The sequence below is a fragment of the Trichomycterus rosablanca genome, chromosome 1 (genome assembly GCF_030014385.1).
Source record: "Trichomycterus rosablanca isolate fTriRos1 chromosome 1, fTriRos1.hap1, whole genome shotgun sequence".
NCBI lineage: Eukaryota > Metazoa > Chordata > Actinopteri > Siluriformes > Trichomycteridae > Trichomycterus > Trichomycterus rosablanca.
In genome coordinates this window covers 78,729,799-78,751,902 of record NC_085988.1, presented here as the reverse complement: position 1 = coordinate 78,751,902, position 22,104 = coordinate 78,729,799, and the positions used below count along the sequence as shown (strand labels likewise).

General features: G+C 41.7%; 1 protein-coding gene across 2 annotated transcripts in view; it reads left to right on the top strand.

Annotated features, from left to right (window-relative positions):
* tbc1d22a (TBC1 domain family, member 22a) overlaps positions 1-22,104 on the top strand; it is a 259,440-nt gene that overhangs the window by 125,829 nt on the left and 111,507 nt on the right. For both annotated transcript variants that reach the window (XM_062996460.1, XM_062996461.1), the window contains one exon: positions 16,313-16,388. In XM_062996460.1, the coding sequence (XP_062852530.1) occupies positions 16,313-16,388 (76 nt within the window). The remainder of the gene's footprint in view (positions 1-16,312; positions 16,389-22,104) is intronic.

Here is a 22,104-nt window from a genome sequence, read left to right as displayed (position 1 = left end):
AGAGCTTGAGCGCAATGGCCGAGCAGCACAACGCCATCTCGCCTCACTGACCCAGCACTGGTATAATGCAAGGCCCAACCGTTTGTGTTTCTGTGCTCATTATATCATTGACTAACTAGCGTTTTGTTGCTTGGCGTGGCTGTGGATTCTGGCTGGCTGCTTTCTGTGTTGCTGTTGGAGCAAGATGCCGCTATTGTCTCTGGATTCTGGCTGTAAATGTTCAGAAGAGCTGAATCACTGCTCTCTTTGTGTGTGTCTTTGTGTGTTTGGTTGGCACATCCATGGCACTCTTTGTTTAGAAAGCTATCTCACCACATGCTCACTTGCCAATTATATTCAGCCGAGGCTGTTGAGAGAGCAGAGGCTGTAGCTGGAAAAGTCAAGCTTTCTGCCAGGCCATGTATTGACAGCTGTATGCTTCTGTACGCAACTGTTCGGTTCACCGAATCCCTCCATCACGCATCGCCCGTATTCTCGGAGCCACACAAAGCCCTTCAGATTAACTCTCGTCTTCTGACACTGGCACGCAAACACCCTTCAGCTTCATGCGTTTCAGCCGTGAAGACCGGAACAGCCCTGTGACATGAATCTGCACCCTCGAAGCCTATCAAGATATCTCGAAGCTTTCTCGATCGCTAAGCCCCGTAATGAATAGGGAATAAACAAGCATACGAGAGAGGCGCCTAAAAGTGGCGGCCGATGACTTTGAGATGTTCTAGAGATAAGCTCATGATCCTGTGTGTGCACACAGCGAACAGCCGGATTATTTTCTGATAAGAGGCTCGCCTGAGAGAATGGAGTAGATGGATGGAGAGGCTGAGTGAGAGAACGATGGCTGGATTGGTGGAAAGCCATCAATAGCTGCGGAGTGAATATAAAAGCCCACTCTCCCGGCCGAGTCACACCGAGAACAACTCGCTTTGTGCCACTCTGGTTATCAGGCTTGTCATCACAGCTTCAGATCCTGTCAGCGGCCTTGTTTTTGTGTTTGTACTCGCAGTGCTGCTTTCACCTTGTCTTTTCTAATCGGAGCTGGTCTGTCATTTTGTCGTCCGACTTTGTCCTTCATTGCATTTAGTCCTTATCAATTGATCAGTTTTTATATTCTGTACTTAGTTTGCTGTGGACTCAAAGATTTACATACACTGTGAGGATCAAGCATGTTCCGGCAGTCATGAGATCTTAATTACCCCTTTTCCATCGACGCAGAACGGTTCCGGTTCTGGTTCGCGAACTTGATTTTGAACTGGTTCCGCGTGTTTCCACCAAAAAAAAGAGGTTCCAGACAGCGAACTAGCGTTCTAATCTGGCACCACAGAATACTTGGTTTTTCAGCGCGAATCGTGACGTAATCGGTGGGCGTGTCAGTGTGTAGAGGTTGGGTGCTTTGCTAAACCACTGTGCTGGTGTCTCGTATGGAGCTTGACTCTGCATTTTTATCTTTTAAAGTTCACCTTATTAAATTTTGATCCAGTTTGCCACTGATATTTTTAAAGTGCCTTAAAAAGGATGAATTGTGTGATATGACGTGGTAAACATGACCCGGACAGTATAAACGCTTAACGTGAAAAATAACGCGTAACGTGGCTTGTTGTACTAAAACAACGACTGATGAATTTGGGCAGTACAGAGCACTTATAACCAGTACATAGCGCTTATAACCAGTAATAACCGTGAGAAATGTAGTGTTTCTATGTCATACTTTTAGTACATTCAGCCATGTTACGCTTTATTTTTTACGTTACACTTTTTTTGACTCTCCCAAGAAGATTCAGAACCCCATAAACTGGCTGCATAAACACCACACGTGAATAATCTACACGCTCCGCCATGATATTACTACTCTTTACTTTCGTTGTGTTTTTTTGGTTCTCAAAAACTGGTGGAAATGCGGGTCGGTTCTCTACAGAGCACCAAGGTTCGAAGAAACCTGAACAGAACCGGTTCAAGAACCATGGTTCTTTTGGTGGAAAAGGGCTAAATGAGAGCCTCCATTATTGGAAAATTTCTTCCATAAAAATTCTAGACTGGACTGAAGCTTCACAGCTAATGGGTTTAGGCACTGTGCCTCTGTAAAACAATACCTAAACAAATACACACAGTTTCACAAATTCTAGTTCTTCAGAAAATATGCAGTCCATGCATCTACAATGGTGCTGTAGAAGAGTGGTAGCTTAGTGAATCGAGCTATGGAAGCATCGGATGCTCCTCATTATTCAGTCAGATTACCGCTTAGAATTTAGGCACCTCTATAGGAGCATTTTAAGGTATCTAAAAATGTAGACATGCCTTCTTCTCGGGAGTGTAGGATGATGTAAAATGTGTCTATACAGGGAGGTCAGACAGACCCCTTTTACTCTGACGAATGAGACACTGATTAATGGGGTGCTGCAGATGTGGTTGTCCGTCCAGCAGGTTTTCCAGTTTCTGTGAAGAATTTTGGAGCTCTTTTATGATCTATGCCTTGTCACAGTTTGATTGTGAATATTTCCAAAGATTTTCTTTGACTGTGGCTTGTTTTGTGTTTTGATAATGCGGTGTAAATTGTTGGGCCCTTATATTTAAACCCAGCTGTGTGTCTTTCCAAACTATGTCCAGTGTAAATGGCAAACTGGTGATCACTTGTTTAAACAGATTCTGTCTCTGTTAACCCCTTAACGATCTGCTTAACCATTTGTTTGAACTTACTTTGAGTCTAAATACTTGGGTAAATATAAGCTGCATTTAATTAATCTTGTTTGGACCGTATCTACTCCTCGGTTGATGTGTGTTAAACTCAAAAAATATTGGTAGATGACTCTGTGGTTTTAAGAAAACAGCCTTTCTAACCTGAATGTCAACTTGAAGTTAGCAGATGAAAATCATCTATGGAAGTTGCATCATTTTTGTGATTATCTTAACTGTTTAGAGGCTCATTAAATAAAATACGATGTGCACTAATAATTATATATACAGTGTATCACAAAAGTGAGTACACCCCTCACATTTCTGCAAATATTTCATTATATCTTTTCATGGGACAACACTATAGACATGAAACTTGGATATAACTTAGAGTAGTCAGTGTACAGCTTGTATAGCAGTGTAGATTTACTGTCTTCTGAAAATAACTCAACACACAGCCATTAATGTCTAAATAGCTGGCAACATAAGTGAGTACACCCCACAGTGAACATGTCCAAATTGTGCCCAAATGTGTCGTTGTCCCTCCCTGGTGTCATGTGTCAAGGTCCCAGGTGTAAATGGGGAGCAGGGCTGTTAAATTTGGTGTTTTGGGTACAATTCTCTCATACTGGCCACTGGATATTCAACATGGCACCTCATGGCAAAGAACTCTCTGAGGATGTGAGAAATAGAATTGTTGCTCTCCACAAAGATGGCCTGGGCTATAAGAAGATTGCTAACACCCTGAAACTGAGCTACAGCATGGTTGCCAAGGTCATACAGCGGTTTTCCAGGACAGGTTCCACTCGGAACAGGCTTCGCCAGGGTCGACCAAAGAAGTTGAGTCCACGTGTTCGGCGTCATATCCAGAGGTTGGCTTTAAAAAATAGACACATGAGTGCTGCCAGCATTGCTGCAGAGGTTGAAGACGTGGGAGGTCAGCCTGTCAGTGCTCAGACCATACGCCGCATACTGCATCAACTCGGTCTGCATGGTCGTCATCCCAGAAGGAAGCTGACGCACAAGAAAGCCCGCAAACAGTTTGCTGAAGACAAGCAGTCCAAGAACATGGATTACTGGAATGCCCTGTGGTCTGACGAGACCAAGATAAACTTGTTTGGCTCAGATGGTGTCCAGCATGTGTGGCGGCGCCCTGGTGAGAAGTACCAAGACAACTGTCTCTTGCCTACAGTCAAGCATGGTGGTGGTAGCATCATGGTCTTGGGCTGCATGAGTGTTGCTGGCACTGGGGAGCTGCGGGTTCATTGAGGGAAACATGAATTCCAACATGTACTGTGACATTCTGAAACAGAGCATGATCCCCTCCCTTCAAAAACTGGGCCTCATGGCAGTTTTCCAACAGGATAACGACCCCAAACACAACCTCCAAGATGACAACTGCCTTGCTGAGGAAGCTGAAGGTAAAGGTGATGGACTAAACCCAATTGAGCACCTGTGGCGCATCCTCAAGTGGAAGGTGGAGGAGTTCAAGGTGTCTAACATCCACCAGCTCCGTGATGTCATCATGGAGGAGTGGAAGAGGATTCCAGTAGCAACCTGTGCAGCTCTGGTGAATTCCATGCCCAGGAGGGTTAAGGCAGTGCTGGATAATAATGGTGGTCACACAAAATATTGACACTTTGGGCACAATTTGGACATGTTCACTGTGGGGTGTACTCACTTATGTTGCAGACATTTAGACATTAATGGCTGTGTGTTGAGTTATTTTCAGAAGACAGTAAATCTACACTGCTATACAAGCTGTACACTGACTACTCTAAGTTATATCCAAGTTTTATTTCTATAGTGTTGTCCCATGAAAAGATATAATAAAATATTTGCAGAAATGTGAGGGGTGTACTCACTTTTGTGATACACTGTATATATATTAGGGCTGTCGAAGTTAACGCGATAATAACGCATTAACGCAATCTCAATTTAACGCGATTAAAAAAAATAGTGCCGTTAACGCAAATTCTAAACAGAAAAAATGTACCTATACAGGCAGTGAGTGCCATGTAGAATTACATCACGAAGACCCACATTGTTATGTTTTGTACTTAACCACTAAATACAAATGACACTAGTTATGTGGAGAACGAGTTTGTCTTTATTGCTTTATCCACAACTTGGAGCATCACACTTAAACATAACACGCCGTTACCTGCTGCTCACCTGATACACATATCAGCTCAGTGACGTACAACACACAGTGGTAATGTGATACGCAGATCACGTAAATGATATATATCACACGTATGATAATAATAAGCTTTTTTCTCTCTTAATTTTCCCTGACAAGTGAAAAACCAAAATATAGCAACCTTAACATTATGAGGAAGAATTTCAAAGATATTCCTTTGCAATACTTTATCATTTCAAGAATATGATACAGACTGACCAACACTATTAAGCCAAATCAGCATTGAAAATTGACTTTACTTTTAATAGCCTTCTACAATGCTGGTGCTTCTTAAAACTGAATATTTTCTTTTAAACAGAAGTGTTATTTAAATGCTATTAAATTGTTTTCCAACAAAATCCGCCCAATTTGGCGGATAACCGCCCAATCTGGCAACACTGGAACGCGTTATTATTATCGCGTTAACTTCGACAGCCCTAATAAAAAACGTATTCTGATATCCAGTTAGCAGCGTAGGGTTTATATAGCAGCAGGTAGAATAAGGTGCAAAAACAATCCAATATTGTGCAAAGATGCAAGTAATATAGTCGCTAGTATGAGTTGTCAGAACCCAGGGAACAAGACTGTGTTGATTGTGAATGAGTTTTTGTGTGTTAGTGTATGTACACCGATCAGCCATAACAATAAAACCACCTCCTTTAAAAAAAAAACCAAAATGCGATTAATCGCGATTAACTATATGAAATTCTGAGATTGATCGCGATTAAAAATTTTAATCGTTTGACAGCCCTAATATATATATATATATATATATATCAGCCATAACATTAAAACCACCTCCTTGTTTCTACACTCACTCTCCATTTTATTAGCTCCACCATATAGAAGCACTTTGTAGTTCTACAATTACTGACTGTAGTCCATCTGTTTCTCTGCATGCTTTGTTAGCCCCCTTTCACCCTGTTCTTCAATGGTCAGGACCCCCACAGGACCACCACAGAGCAGGTATTATTTGGGTGGTGGATCATTCTCAGCACTGCAGTGACACTGACATGGTGGTGGTGTGTTAGTGTGTGTTGTGCTGGTATGAGTGGATCAGATACAGCAATGCTGATGGAGTTTTTAAACACCTCACTGTCACTACTGGACTGAGAATAGTCCACCAACCAAAAACATCCAGCCAACAGCGCCCCGTGGGCAGCGTCCTGTGACCACTGATAAAGCTCTAGAAGATGACCAACTCAAACAGCAGCAATAGATGAGCGATCGTCTCTGACTTTACATCTACCAGGTGGACCAATTAGGTAGGAGTGTCTAATAGAGTGGACAGTGAGTGGACGCGGTATATAAAAACTCCAGCAGCGCTGCTGTTTCTGATCCACTCATACCAGCACAACACACACTAACACACCACCACCATGTCAGTGTCACTGCAGCGCTGAGAATGCTCCACCATGGTCCCATGGAACTGCATATGATTTAAGCTGATGTCAAATAATGGGGTTGTTTTTGACACTTATACACTAAAAATAACAAATATAATATAAAAAAAACAATGAAATAGAATTGAAAACAGTTGAATGCAATTAAAACTGCTCTTTATCTTTACTTCTTCATTGTTTCCTTATGCTTCTTAATCATGGAAATGATTAACCCTGCTCTTGGAATGCCGTATTCCTTAGCGAGTTTAATAAGGGCGCATTTATATAAGAAGCGCTGGCAAATTTCTCGATGAAGGGCGTTGAATTTTAAAGATTTCGAGTATAGGGGACGTTGAGTTACAAGGTAACACTGTAATTTGTTGAACAGTTTTTTAGTGAGACCATTAAAGCAGTCCTGCAACAATGAGGTCCTTCACTAAATAAACACAAAATCAATCCTGGGTACAGACCTGATTAATCAAATCAGGTGTAGAATGACCTCAGACGGCCCTGTATGAATAAATGTAGCGCAGGCAGCACGGCGGGTTAATAACGTGCTTCACTTTCAGAAGTTGAGCTTGTTTATGGAGTTGGTGCAGCAGTAGCATTTGATTACTGCAGAGGAAGTTTAATAATGCAGGTGTAATTACAGAGGTCGCTGGGCAGACTTAATGCATGCTTAAGAGTGACCCTTCTACCCTCTGCTTAACAGGTAATTGACCCACCGCAACAAGGCACAGAGCAAGAGGCTCCAGTTAGCAAGCTAGCACTATGTGGCACCCTAAATCAACCAATCAATATGCTCCAATCAGTCAGTTTGTCACTGGTCCTTGAGAAAGGGCAGTTTCGACATGCCTCTCGAGGGCTATACCCTCCCCCTCTCATTGTAGAGGTTCTGTTTAGACACCAGTTTTAATCTTCAGCACTGGTGGGCAGGACTATGATAAGACATTCTGATGCAGGATTAGCACCACTCTAGGAGCTTTATACCCACATCGAGCCGCGGCGTGTGAGAGGAATTAACCACGTTTTACTGGAGCATGAACAACCACTGTGCAGGCTCAAATCTCCTTAATCGCACTCATATCACGAATACTCTTGCATTGGAATTACACGGTCAATGCCTTTTTCAGTGCTACACTGCAGCACTTGATTTAGCAGTTACAGCGGTACCTTGAAACTCAACGTCAGTTGGTTCTGGCAGTGGCGTCGAGCTTTAAAAGTTATAAAAGTTTAAGAGTTTTTTTTTCCCATAAGGATGTTTGGGAAACCTGTTAATGCGTTTAAGTGCATATATTTTAAGCTAATGTAAAATAACGGGGTTGTTTTTGACACTTATACACTGAAAATAACACAAATATAGTATAAAAAAAACACTGAAATGCAATTAAAAACAGCAAAGTCAATATAAAAATACAATAAAACCTGCCCTTTATTTTTACTTTTTTATTGTTTCCTTATGCTTCTTAATCGTGGAGATGCTTGATTTTGGAATACCGTGTTCTTTAGCGAGTTTAGTAAAGGCGCATTCACATGAGAAGTGGCACAATAGCTTTTGCGGTGGCTGTGTCGTTATTTCCTATGGAGTGTACCGGTGCACAAAGCTTAACATCACTTATTGTACTAAAACTAACAAGTGAGGAATTTCATTAGCGGAGAGAAGTTATGACCAGTAATAATTAAGAGAGGTTCAGTGTTTCTATGTCGTTCTTTTAGTACATTAAACCACATTAAGCTTTTTTTGATAGGCATTTTAGACACTCAGAAAAGCTGATTCTCACAATTGCTCAGTACCCCGAGCTGTAACACAAGTTTAAAGGTGAAACAGTGAGGAAAATCCAGCTAAACACAGATACATGCAGAGCTTTCAGACTGGATTTATTCACACTTTGATGATGTTTTATCGCAGCACTAAAGCCAAGGCTGAAAAAAACTACAGTCGCACACACGTCAAGTTTAAGGGTACAAATATATTGATGAAGGGCGCTCAGTTTCAAAGATTCCAAGTTTAGGGGACGTCGAGTTATAAGGTACCACTGTACTTTGATTCAGATTGTTTCTATTTATTTTAATGTTTCAGTGTCCATATTTTTGTACTTGCAAGATCTGCTAGTTACACACATCCATACGTACACTCACCAAGCACTTTATTTGATACACCTATCTGGTTTGGGGCAGTTGTAGCCTAGCAGTTAAAGTACTGGACTAGTTAGCAGAAGGCTGCTGGTTCAAACGCCACCACTGCCAGGTTGCCAATGTTGGGCCCTTGAGCAAGGCCCTTAACCCTCAATTGCTTAGACTGTATACTGTAAGTCACTTTGGATAAAAGCATCTGCTAAATGCCGAAAATGTAAATGATCCAAAAATTCCTTGATTATTTTAATAGCTACCACACAGATAATATTTGTGGGTATACAAGTACTGACTGTGGGCCATCTGTTGTTCTGTACAATGTAACCACTATTATTTATTTTCACTTAAAAAAGGACCCATACCCTTTTACCATAAGAAAACCTCACTGATTAGAGAGCAAATTATGGAGCAGTCGTTTTGAGAGCTGCAGTTTCTGTCTGGTAAATTATGCTAGCCCACTACCGGCAGTGATGCTATCGGCCTGTCGGGCACCTACATACAGACATAATTGACTGCGTTTGGGTGGGGAGGGGTGACAGGGTGGCGATGACCAATACCTCGCAGTAGATTACCGTCCTGTCCGGCAGTCGCGAGCCGGAAAAAAGTAGGTCGCAAAGAAAATAATTATAATTAAATAAACTTGTATGTGAATGCCCTCTTGTGGAGGCTTTATGTTGCATCTTGTAAATCACAGTGGGACCAGATAGTACAGAGAGAGGAAGATGCAATGTTTGTGGTGCTGTCCGGTGTCATCGTGTTACTTTATTGCACCTGATAATCCAGAGTAAACCAGACCCACCACAGCCCTGACCAGGATAAAGTAGGGGAGCACATGCTTTGTGACAGAAACAGATGTTAAACATGATTTAATTGTGACTCAGACTTAAATAACCGTGGCCCAAACTAACTTGGTTCTTCTACTTTCCCCTCTAGATAGAGAGTCCTGTAGAGATAGATTAGCCAGGCTTCAGCCATTAATGCTCACTGAGCCATGAGAGTCCTCAAGGGTCAGCGCTCTAGCTGAAGACCTGCAAAAGTAGGCCAGACACAGCATCATATTATGTAGGTCCTGTTTTGAGAACACAGCAGAGAGGAGAGCTGAGCCAGATTGACTTTAATGGTGGAGATGCAGCTCCTTGTGTATTCATCCCAGGCACATCTGGAGTGCAGTGGCTACAGAGCCTGAAGGACGGCCGCAATTGTTTATCGCTTAATGACTTCTTTTCCCTCGTGGGACGTTCGCCGCCTCAGCTGCTCCCGGGCCGCATTAAAGCTTCCTCGCCCTCTGAAGCCTCATCAAAGATGGAGATGCTCACACTCCTAATGCTTAGACACACTCGATATCTGTCAGCCTTTGTGAAGAAGAGCAGCAACGGCCACTTCTTTGTCAAACCAGAGTGCCAACACCTGTTGCAGAAGCTGGTGGATTTAAATAGAGCTGGTACATCATTATAGTGTTTCTCTAGCCTGACCCTAGATTATGCTCATATCTAATAGGATGGTGTGTGTATACTTTTTGCAATAGTTACAGTTTATTATTATTATTTTTAATCAAATTTGTTTTCACTTTGTCAATTTGAGCATTGTAGTGTAGATTGATGTGTAAAATTGTCAGTTATATCCATTCAGAACAAAAGTCAAGGGGTCTAAATTATTTCTCCACTGTTAGCAGAGAGAAACTACAAACTTAAAACTCTAGGTTTAAAGGTAAAACAGTGAGGAAGATTCAGTGTAACCCCATTACCCATTTTCACTTGCAAAGGACCCATACCCCCTTCCCCAAATAAAACCTCACTGACCAGAAAGCAAATTATGGAGCAGTTTTTTGAGAGCTGTTCCAGCCGAATCCAGGGTTTGATTCCTCATCCCCAGTTGTGCTATCGGCCCGTCGGGCACCTACCCACAGACATAATTGGCTGCGTTTGGGTGGGGAGGGGTAACAAACTGATCAGGAAGGCTGGCTCAGTCTTGGGCTGCTCAGTTGACAGTTTCGAGTTGGTGGTTGGAAGGAGGTAACTGAACAACTTGATAACTCATCCAACCCCCTTCATGACCTGCTAGTCAGACAGCGGAGCACTTTCAGCAACAGACTCATTCAGCTTCGCTGTAACAAGGAACGGTACAGGAGTTTGTACCAGCAGTGATCACGCTGTATAACACTTCACTGGTTCAGGACATCATCGAACACTGAGCTACTATCAGGAAAGACTCATGGAGCATGATCTAGCACTCTGTTTATGAAGCCTACATTACATATCTACTAATATTTACTGCAAATAACACTTTACAACAGTTTAGTAAATTACATATTTCATATCTCATTTAACTATATTTACTGCCAGGATAAAGTTTTTCATATTACGTACTACATTTTTATTCTATTTATTTAATTACATAATGTGTACAACATTACTTGTGTTCTTGATACTTAGTTCTTTAATACTTGTGTACTCTAATACTCATCCATCCATCCATCCATCCATCTATGACCAATGCCTCGCAATAGATTACCGTCCTGTCTTGTTTTTTTATTTTTATTCTGGCCGTGTGTGTATACTTTTTGCAATAGTTACAATTTCTTCTTCTTCTTCTTCTTCTTCTTCTTCGTATTATTATTATTATTGTTATTAATTGTTATTATTAATTATTATTATTTATTATTATTATTATTATTAATAATTATTGTTATTATTATTATTATTATTATTTTTGTCGTTTTGTTGTTTGTTGTTGTTGTTATTATTATTATTATCAATCAATATTATTATTATTATTATTGTTATTACTATTATTATTATTATTATTATCATTTTCATTATTATTATTATTATCAATCATTATTATTATTATTATTATTATTATCAATCATTATTATTATTTTTATTATTATTATTATCAATCATTATTATTATTATTATTGTTATTATCATTATTATTATTATTATTATTATAATTTTAAACAATTGTTGTCACTTTGTCAATATGAGCATTGTAGGTAGTATAGATTGATGGGTAAAAATGTCAGTTATATCCATTCAGAACAAAATCCTCAACACTCAATTACAAACCTGTGCAAAAAGTCAAGGGGCCTAAATTCTTTCTCCACTCTTAGCAGAGATAAACTACAAACCTAAAACTCAATGGTGGGTCTCACAATTCTTGCTTTCAGTTAGGCAGAATAGTCGTATCGTTTCGCCTCTTTAAAGCTTGAAATTGGTGCTTAGGTGCAGAGCGATACTTTGGACATGCCTACGTAGTACATTGATTACTGGACTGAGTAAACATCAAGAGCCCACACATCGTCTTCCACGCTGGTTTGTCCTTATCTACCCTCTCACCCTATTGTTTTCTTTTTTTCTTGCATGTGCTTGTTTACGTCTCGTCTGTGTGCAGATAAGTGAGTTCTCACCAGTTCACCTCAGACCTGCCCACACACACTTGAGCCAGATTCCCCCAGTCACGCCGTAATTGCTGTGAACGATAGAGCTTCAGCCACTATTGTTTATCAATATCCCCGTCTGCTGCTGAGAGCACGGCCGACCGCCGTATTCCTCTCGCTAGCGCAGCCCCGCCGCCTAGCACTGTCATGCTAACTAAAGCTAGGCTAACGGCGAGGAGGGAGATGAAGGTGTGGAGGAGGCTTCCTAACTGGCTGTCTGGCCATGAGGGCCAGCAGCGCTCGCTGAAATGAATGTGTGGTAATTATGCTGCACCGCGATGAAAATGATCACTTAATTATGGGGATCGCTATTCCCTGCACGCCGCACACTACACGGCAGGATGGCGGCTGTGTGTGTGTGTGTGTGTGTGTGAGACAGAGAGAAAGTAAATCTGTGGTATTATGGCCAGTTAGATGATTGGTACCACCACCCACAGGCTACTGTGTGTGTTAACTGACTCCTGATGGTCCTTTCCTCACACTTGTCGCTCGTACGCCGTAAAATCTCTCAGGTGTAGCGGCGTTATGTAACCACACTTATGGGCTGTGTTTAATCCAATCAATGATGTAAATGTATTGTAACAGCGCTCCCCACAGGCCTGTCAATTAGTCCATTCTCACACATCAGGAACGCAATGTAGTGTCTTTCACTCAGGTACCAGAATAGATTATGGGTAAATTATTAATTTAATTTAATATTAGTAATTTATCTATTTATTAATTACCAGCACTTTATCCTGGTCAGGGTCGTAGTGGGTCTAAATCATCGGGCAAAAGGCAGGAAACTCACTGGACATGTTGCTAGTCCATCACAGGGCACACACACACACATTCACACATACACACACGCACATAGACTCTCACATTCTCTCTTTCTCTCTCTCTCTCTTTCACACACACACTTTCTCTCACACGCATTCTTTTTTCTCATGAACGCACACACACTCACACTTTCACATTCACACATACACTCACACATGCACATTCTCTCTCGCTCTTTTACACACACACACACACACACACAAACAAATACACATTCTCTCTCTTTCTCTACACACACACATTCACACATTCACACATACACTCACACAAGCACATACACGCACACACACACATTCACACATGCACATTCTCTCTCGCTCTTTTACACACACACACACAAACAAATACACATTCTCTCTCTCTACACACACACACACACATTCACATATACACTCACACAAGCACATACACGCACACATTCTTTTTTTCTCATAAACTCACACACACACTTTCACATTCACACACACTCACACATGCACATTCTCTCTCTCTTTTACACACACACACAAACACAAACAAATACACATTCTCTCTCTTTCTCTACACACACACACACACACATTCACATATACAGTGTATCACAAAAGTGAGTACACCCCTCACATTTCTGCAAATATTTTATTATATCTTTTCATGGGACAACACTATAGAAATAAAACTTGGATATAACTTAGAGTAGTCAGTGTACAACTTGTATAGCAGTGTAGATTTACTGTCTTCTGAAAATAACTCAACACACAGTCATTAATGTCTAAATGGCTGGCAACATAAGTGAGTACACCCCACAGTAAACATGTCCAAATTGTGCCCAAAGTGTCAATATTTTGTGTGACCACCATGATTATCCAGCACTGCCTTAACCCTCCTGGGCATGGAATTCACCAGAGCTGCACAGGTTGCTACTGGAATCCTCTTCCACTCCTCCATGATGACATCACGGAGCTGGTGGATGTTAGACACCTTGAACTCCTCCACCTTCCACTTGAGGATGCGCCACAGGTGCTCAATTGGGTTTAGTCCATCACCTTTACCTTCAGCTTCCTCAGCAAGGCAGTTGTCATCTTGGAGGTTGTGTTTGGGGTCGTTATCCTGTTGGAAAACTGCCATGAGGCCCAGTTTTCGAAGGGAGGGGATCATGCTCTGTTTCAGAATGTCACAGTACATGTTGGAATTCATGTTTCCCTCAATGAACTGCAGCTCCCCAGTGCCAGCAACAGTCATGCAGCCCAAGACCATGATGCTACCACCACCATGCTTGACTGTAGGCAAGATACAGTTGTCTTGGTACTTCTCACCAGGGCGCCGCCACACATGCTGGACACCATCTGAGCCAAACAAGTTTATCTTGGTCTCGTCAGACCACAGGGCATTCCAGTAATCCATGTTCTTGGACTGCTTGTCTTCAGCAAACTGTTTGCGGGCTTTCTTGTGCGTCAGCTTCCTTCTGGGATGACGACCATGCAGACCGAGTTGATGCAGTGTGCGGCGTATGGTCTGAGCACTGACAGGCTGACCTCCCACGTCTTCAACCTCTGCAGCAATGCTGGCAGCACTCGTGTCTATTTTTTAAAGCCAACCTCTGGATATGACGCCGAACACGTGGACTCAACTTCTTTGGTCGACCCTGGCGAAGCCTGTTCCGAGTGGAACCTGTCCTGGAAAACCGCTGTATGACCTTGGCCACCGTGCTGTAGCTCAGTTTCAGGGTGTTAGCAATCTTCTTATAGCCCAGGCCATCTTTGTGGAGAGCAACAATTCTATTTCTTACATCCTCAGAGAGTTCTTTGCCATGAGGTGCCATGTTGAATATCCAGTGGCCAGTATGAGAGAATTGTATCCAAAACACCAAATTTAACAGCCCTGCTCCCCATTTACACCTGGGACCTTGACACATGACACCAGGGAGGGACAACGACACATTTGGGCACAATTTGGACATGTTCACTGTGGGGTGTACTCACTTATGTTGCAGCTATTTAGACATTAATGGCTGTGTGTTGAGTTATTTTCAGAAGACAGTAAATCTACACTGCTATACAAGCTGTACACTGACTACTCTAAGTTATATCCAAGTTTCATGTCTATAGTGTTGTCCCATGAAAAGATATAATGAAATATTTGCAGAAATGTGAGGGGTGTACTCACTTTTGTGATACACTGTACACTCACACAAGCACATACACGCACACATTCTTTTTTTCTCATAAACTCACACACACACTTTCACATACACTCACACATGCACATTCTCTCTCGCTCTTTCACACACACACACACACACACACACACACACACAAACAAATACACATTCTCTCTCTTTCTCTACACACACACATTCACACACGCTCACACAAGCACATACACGCACACACATTCACACATGCACATTCTCTCTCGCTCTTTTACACACACACACACACAGAAACAAATACACATTTTCTCTCTTTCTCTGTACACTCACACAAGCACACACACATTTACACATACACTCACACATGCACATTCTTTCTCACTCTTTTATACACACACACACACACACAAACACATACACATTCCCTCTCTTTCTCTGTACACTCACACAAGCACACACATTTACACATACACTCACACATGCACATCCTCTCTCACTCTTTTACACACACATACATATTCGCTCTCTTTCTCTACACATACACACATTCACACACACACTCACACAAGCACATGCACACCCATTTACACACACTCACACATGCACATTCTCTCTCACTCTTGTACACAAACATACACATTCTCACATACTCACACAAGCACATACACACACATTTACACATACTCACACACGCACATACACACACATTCTCTCTCTCTTTCTGCACACGCACACACACACACTCACACACATTCTCTCTCTTTCTGCACACGCATGCACACACACACATTCATACATACACTCACACAAGCACATACACACACATTCTCTCTCTACACACACACACATTCATACATACACTCACACACGCACATACACACACATTTACACATACACTCATACACGTACATACACACATTCACATGTACACTCACATACACATTATCTCTCTCTCTCTACACACAAACACACACACACTCTCTCTCACTTGGGACAATTTTTAGTAGCTCCTATAAGCCTGACTTTATGTCTTTGCACGTTATGGACACAGCAAACATGCAAGCTCCTATGAACAAAACATCTCAAAATAATAAACTTGACTAGGGTAACATCAAGTAGTTATAAAATATTAATAATTTGTCTAGTATCTGAAGGACATTTGATTGCTCAAATGTAGTGAATCCTTTGTTAGTTTGAAGTACACACAAGTAAAACATGCACACAGTTTAATGATGAGAGAAGATAAATATTTAGGGGTCACCACAGTGGATTATAATGATTTGTGTTCCTGATTTAACACAGTTTTACACTGAATGCCCTTCCTGAATCAACCCTCCTTATTTTATCCGAGTTTGGGTACAGCACTGAGAGCACACTGCCAATAGCTTGGCTGTTCGGCCACTCCAAGGGTACCTTACAATAGAAAAGGGGGCTATGTCAACTGTAAAAAGCACTATATGAATAAATTTCGACATGACTTGAAGTAAACAATTAAGTGTTGGTTTGTTTACCCAGTGCCATGATGAGTGCTAACTCTCATTCTTTTTTTCTCACTCTAGGACAACTACACGTTTGCCCAGCCTGGAATCCAGAGGAAAGTGAAGGCTCTGGAGGAGCTGGTGAGCCGGATTGATGGTAGGTCCTGCCAGTCTGACTTTTTACACTATATGCTGACATATGTGGACACTCTTCCTAATTACTCAGGTCAGGTGTCTTGGCCAGACCAATTGCTAACACAATTTCAGTAAAGCCAAGTCCATAAAGATCTGATTTATTGGTGTGGATGAACTCCAAAAGCATCAACCTCATTGAAAACCTGGGATGAATGGGGATATTGATTCCAAACCAGGCCTTTCCATCCATCATCAGCGCATAAATTTTCACAGGCACACTACAGAGTTTCGAGGAAAGTCGAGGCTGTTATGGGGGAAACGACTTCTTATGAATGCATTTGGACTTAGATTAGGATGTGTAACAGTGTAATGGTCAGGTGTCCACATACTTTTGGTCATATAGTGTATAACATTTGTGCCTGAATGACTGATTCACACTGGAATTTTCAGTATGATTTTCCAGTTTTGAGGGTTCCAACAGTGGCAACTTGGCAGTGGGGCTTGAACGAGCAACCTTATGATTACTAGTCCAGCACCTTAACCGCTGAGCTACTGCTGGCCATATCAAGCTGATGTAGTGTTTGCCAGTCCCAGTCCCAACTTTTTTGCCACTGTTTATCATGACTCAGGTATTTTCAGAACAATATGAGGGGCTTTTACATTAGATTCACTTCATTTAGGTTCGGCCTGTGAGTCACTGGCACAAGTTGGGAAAGCTCTTGATAGGGTGCCAGTCCTATCCGGAGCATTACACACACACCCATTACATTACATTAGCCTAGAAGCAAGTACAAATAGCCAATCCACTTACTAGCATATTGTTAAGAGATTAAAGAAAACCATAGACGCGAGAGTGCCTTCAGACTGTGCGAGACAGTCTTCAGAACCAGAACCTGCTTATATTATTTCATCCGCAGCAGGGCATCACATGCTTAGCATTAAACAGACACTTTCATTCAAAGCCACTTACAACTGAGACTGTATACATTGCAAGCAAGTGAGGGTTTAGGGCCTTGCTCAAGTGGCTTTGGAAAAAATGTGGCTGGGGTCAAGGATCAAACCCATGTCCCCAGGACCCATGTTCTTTTGCTGAACCCTTTTACCAACTGCATCACAATGACACTCCAGGTACAGAACCCTTGTACACCTGCCATACAGAGTGCTCAAGTGGCAAGCTGGCAGATGTGGAGCTTGAAGCAGCGACCCTCTGATTACTAGTCCTGTACCTTAATCGCTAAACTACCACTGACTTAGTCACACCTAGGAGCAATGTCCTGCAGGTTGTCCACCTACTGCATGCTTTGGGAAAAAACCCATGTCCCCAGGACTCGTGTTCCTTTGCTGAACCCTTTTACCAACAGCATCACAATGACAGTCAAAGTAGTCTGAGGGTTTTGAGCCACTGCATTGTTGTTCCTGCTAGACAAGATGGTCCGAGTATAACAGGACCTGCTGATGTCCGCGGATATTCATGCACTACATTCTCTAGCGCTAACACACAACGGTTCAAAAAATATGAACGTGGAAATACACAGGGTCAGAGGACAATGGCTAGACGTGTTCACACTAACAGGAAGGCAATGGGACCCTAATCTGGATGACCACCATTACTAGTTACGCCACTGTGAGCCCTGTTTCTGATTGGGTCTGTCTGAAAACGTAGTTAGCTGCCTTGCTGCCTACTAAGTAAATAGGATTCTAATGAGACATCAAACTCATAAGGCTGATTATTTAGACGCACGATTATTTAGACGACAGAGATTACAGCAATTACGTCATCACAGTTTTAGCTCACTAAGCTAACACAGTTAGCCTCAAGCCATTCAAACCAATGGGCTGAAGCAGCACAAGCTTTACAACGGAGGGAGATGCCGGCTAACATCATCTTTTGTGTACCCAAAATGGTTAAACTGTCACTGACAAGCCAGAATTTACAATAAATGACAGTTGTTCACTTTTATACAAATTAAAATCTATGATAATTTATTTACATTTGAAAATAACTCGGCTGCTCCGCATTCGTCTGCCATATTTGTATTTATTTTTTTATTTTTTATTTTATTTTTTTACATTTACATTTATATTTTCAGCATTTAGCAGACGCCTTTATCCAAAGCGACTTACATTACAGTTATAGTACACAGTCTGAGCAATTAAGGGTTAAGAGCCTTGCTCAAGGGCCCAACAGCAGCAACCTGGTAGTGGTGGGGCTTGAACCAGCGACCCTCTGATCACTGGTCCAGTACCTTAACCACTAGGCTACAGCTGGCCCTATTTTTTCTTTTTCTAAGAAAATGTACAGTACAGGCCAAAAGTTTGGACACACCAGCCAAAAGTTTGGACACACCTTCTCTTCAATGTTTTTTCTTGATTATTTTTATTTTCTACATTGTAGATTAATACTGAAGACATCCAAACTATGAAGAATTATGTAGTGAACCAAAAAGTGTTAAACAAACCAGAATATGTTTTATATTTTACCAACTCTACCTCTGCACAACCCAACTGATGGTCTCAAACACATTAAAAAAGCAACAAATTCCAAAAATTCACTCTAGACAAGGCACAAACATTCATTGAAAACCATTCCAGGTGGAAACCTAATAAAGCTGGTTGAGAAAATTTCAAAGAGTGTGCAAATCTGTCATTAAAGCAAAAGATGGCTACTTTGAAGAATCTAAAATATAAAACATATTCTGATTTGTTTAACACTTTTCTGTTTACTACATAATTCCATACGTGTTCCTTCATAGTTTGGATGTCTTTAGTATTAATCTACAATGTAGAAAATTTAAAAAAATTAAGAAAAACCACAGGAATGAAAAGGTGTGTCCAAACTTTTGGCCTGTACTGTACATTACATTTACATTTTCGCTCTTTAGCAGACGCCCTTATCAAGAGTGACTTACATTACAATTACAGTATACAGTTTGAGCTATTAAGGGCCCAACAGCAGCAATCTGGCAGTTGTAGGGCTTGAACCAGTGACCTTCTGATTACTAGTGCAGTACCTTAACCACTAGGCTACAGCTTGCCCAAAAGTTGTGCTTCATTGAATTCTGGGATTGCCTTCACTGCTAAGGAAGCATCAGATGATTCGGTGGGTAGCACTGTTGCCTCACAGCAAGAAGGTCCTGGGTTCGATCCCCAGGTGGGGCGGTCCAGGTCCTTTCTGTGTGGAGTTTGCATGTTCCCCCCGTATTCGCATGGGTTTCCCCCGGGTGCTCCGGTTTCCTCCCACAGTCCAAAAACATGCAAGTGAGGTGAACTGGAGACACTAAATTGTCCAGGACTGTGCTCGATATAACCTTGTGAACTGATGAACCTTGTGTAATGAGTAACTACATGTCTTGTCATGAATGTAACCACAAGTGTAGAACATGACGTTAAAATCTTAATTAACAAATAAACATCAGGCAGCATTTTAAGGTATCTTAGAGTTTAGACATGCCTTCTTCTCAGGAGCGTGTTGGATAATGTGAAAAATGTCTATGTTTTTAGACAGACCCTTAGATTATCCTGTTCAAATCTGATTGGTTGTATTGGGTCATGTGAAAACTGCCTGCAAGGTGGGTAAACTCCCAGGACAGTCAATGGGCAGTCTATTCTAAAGCTCCACACCCTCTCCTAATCACTCAGTAGCCAATTCATCTTCTGCATGTTTTTTGGAAGTTAGAAGGAAACTTACTGATGGTTACCAGAGGTGAGAATTAAACCCATGTTTCCAGGACCCATGCTGTGTGGCACCTGTTATACCATGTGATAAATCATCATAAATATTTAAATGTATTTATTCTATAAAAGATCAAACTGTACTTTCATTTCTTTCTGCCGACTGCACATCCCTGCTCTGCTTTATTAGATTTTATTAAAGTGAACCAATATCATCGCCCATTTCTTCTTCTGCCTCCACATTTCTTGTTCCCCCCCGAGTGTCAAGCCCAATCAGTGCAGCAATGGCTTGGCCTTTGCAGAGATCGCTGCTGCCCCGCTGGGAAACCAAAGCCACCAGAGCATAAGCCCTTCTCATTACTTTCTATTAGGAGACCATAATCAGAATTCAATGACCACTTCTCAGAGACAGCGGCCCCGCTCCCCCGCTGCATGTCTCCTCAGACCGTATTACACTTCTGATGAGTGTAATTTTGGGAGGAAAGTGGCGCTGGCAGAGTGATGCTGATGCTTTATATATATTTTTTTTCTCTGTATTGTTATTCAGACGGGATAAGTTGTTTAGACATATGCAGGTACAAACCCTGTTTCAGGAAAAGTTGGGACGTTTTGTAAAATGCAATAAAAACAAGAATCTGTGTTTTGTTGATTCTCTTGAACCTTTATTTAACCAACAAGTACAAAAAAAACTCACAATGTAAAATAAGTTGGGACAGAGCGAAAAATAGAGCAAATCTTATGGAATATTTAAGCTGTACCAATTTGAAATAATCCACAATAAGCAGGTGAGTAACAGGAATTATGACTGAGTATAAAAGGAGTATCCACAAATAGCAGTTGTAGCCTAGTGGTTAAGGTACTGGACTAGTAATCAAAAGGTTGCCACTGTTGGGTCCTTGAGCAAGGCCCTTAACCCTTAATTGCTTAGACAATATAATGTCACAGTACTGCAGGTCGCTTTGAATAAAAAGCGTCTGCTAGATGTTGAAAACTGTAAATGTAAATAGCTCAGTCTGTGCAATCAAATATGGGTTCGGACTCACCACTTTGTGTCAAACTTTGGGATTGTCGGTTAATTCAAAATAATGTTTCTCAATGCACAGTCGCAAATAATGTAGGTCTTTCACCATCTACTGTACATTATTGTGAAAAGATTCAAGGAATGTAAAGTAACCACAGCAAGATCACAAATAATGTAGGTCTTTCACCACCTACTGTGCATTATTGTGAAAAGATTCAGAAAGGAGAAATCACTGGTCTGTGTCGGGCAAGGCCGGAAACCACTTTTGAATGTGCATGACCTTTCAGTCCTCAGATGTCACTGCCTGTGAAAAACTCATGCTGCTGTGATTAATGAAGTACCGTATTTTCCGCACCATAAGGCGCACCGGATTATAAGGCGCAGTCTCAATTACGGGGTCTATTTCTGTACTTAACCCATACATAAGGCGCACCGTATTATAAGGCGCAGTCTCCATTACGGGGTCTATTTCTGTACTTAACCCATACATAAGGCGCACCGTATTATAAGGCGCAGTCTCCATTACGGGGTCTATTTCTGTACTTAACCCATACATAAGGCGCACCGGATTATAAGGCGCAGTCTCCATTACGGGGTCTATTTCTGTACTTAACCCATACATAAGGCGCACCGGATTATAAGGCGCAGTCTCCATTACGGGGTCTATTTCTGTACTTAACCCATACATAAGGCGCACCGGATTATAAGGCGCATGCAAACAAATGTTGTTTTGCAGCATACCAGTAGTATACCTACCGGAGGCGTGGCGGAGGTAAGCGTACGTACTGTACGTATTACGTAATGTTCTCTGATTGGTTTATTGCTGCCAGCGTACGTAGTGTACGTATTACGTCCCTGTGTCAGCGGGAAATGGTCCGATAGTCAATCAAGCGGAGCGCTTACCAAAGTCGCACAACAACATTTTTACAGATTTTGGAACTCGGTGCACACATAAGGCGCACCGGATTATTAGGCGCACGGCAGATTTTTGGGAAATTTTAAGGCTCTTAGGTGCGCCTTATAGTGCGGAAAATACGGTACTTCA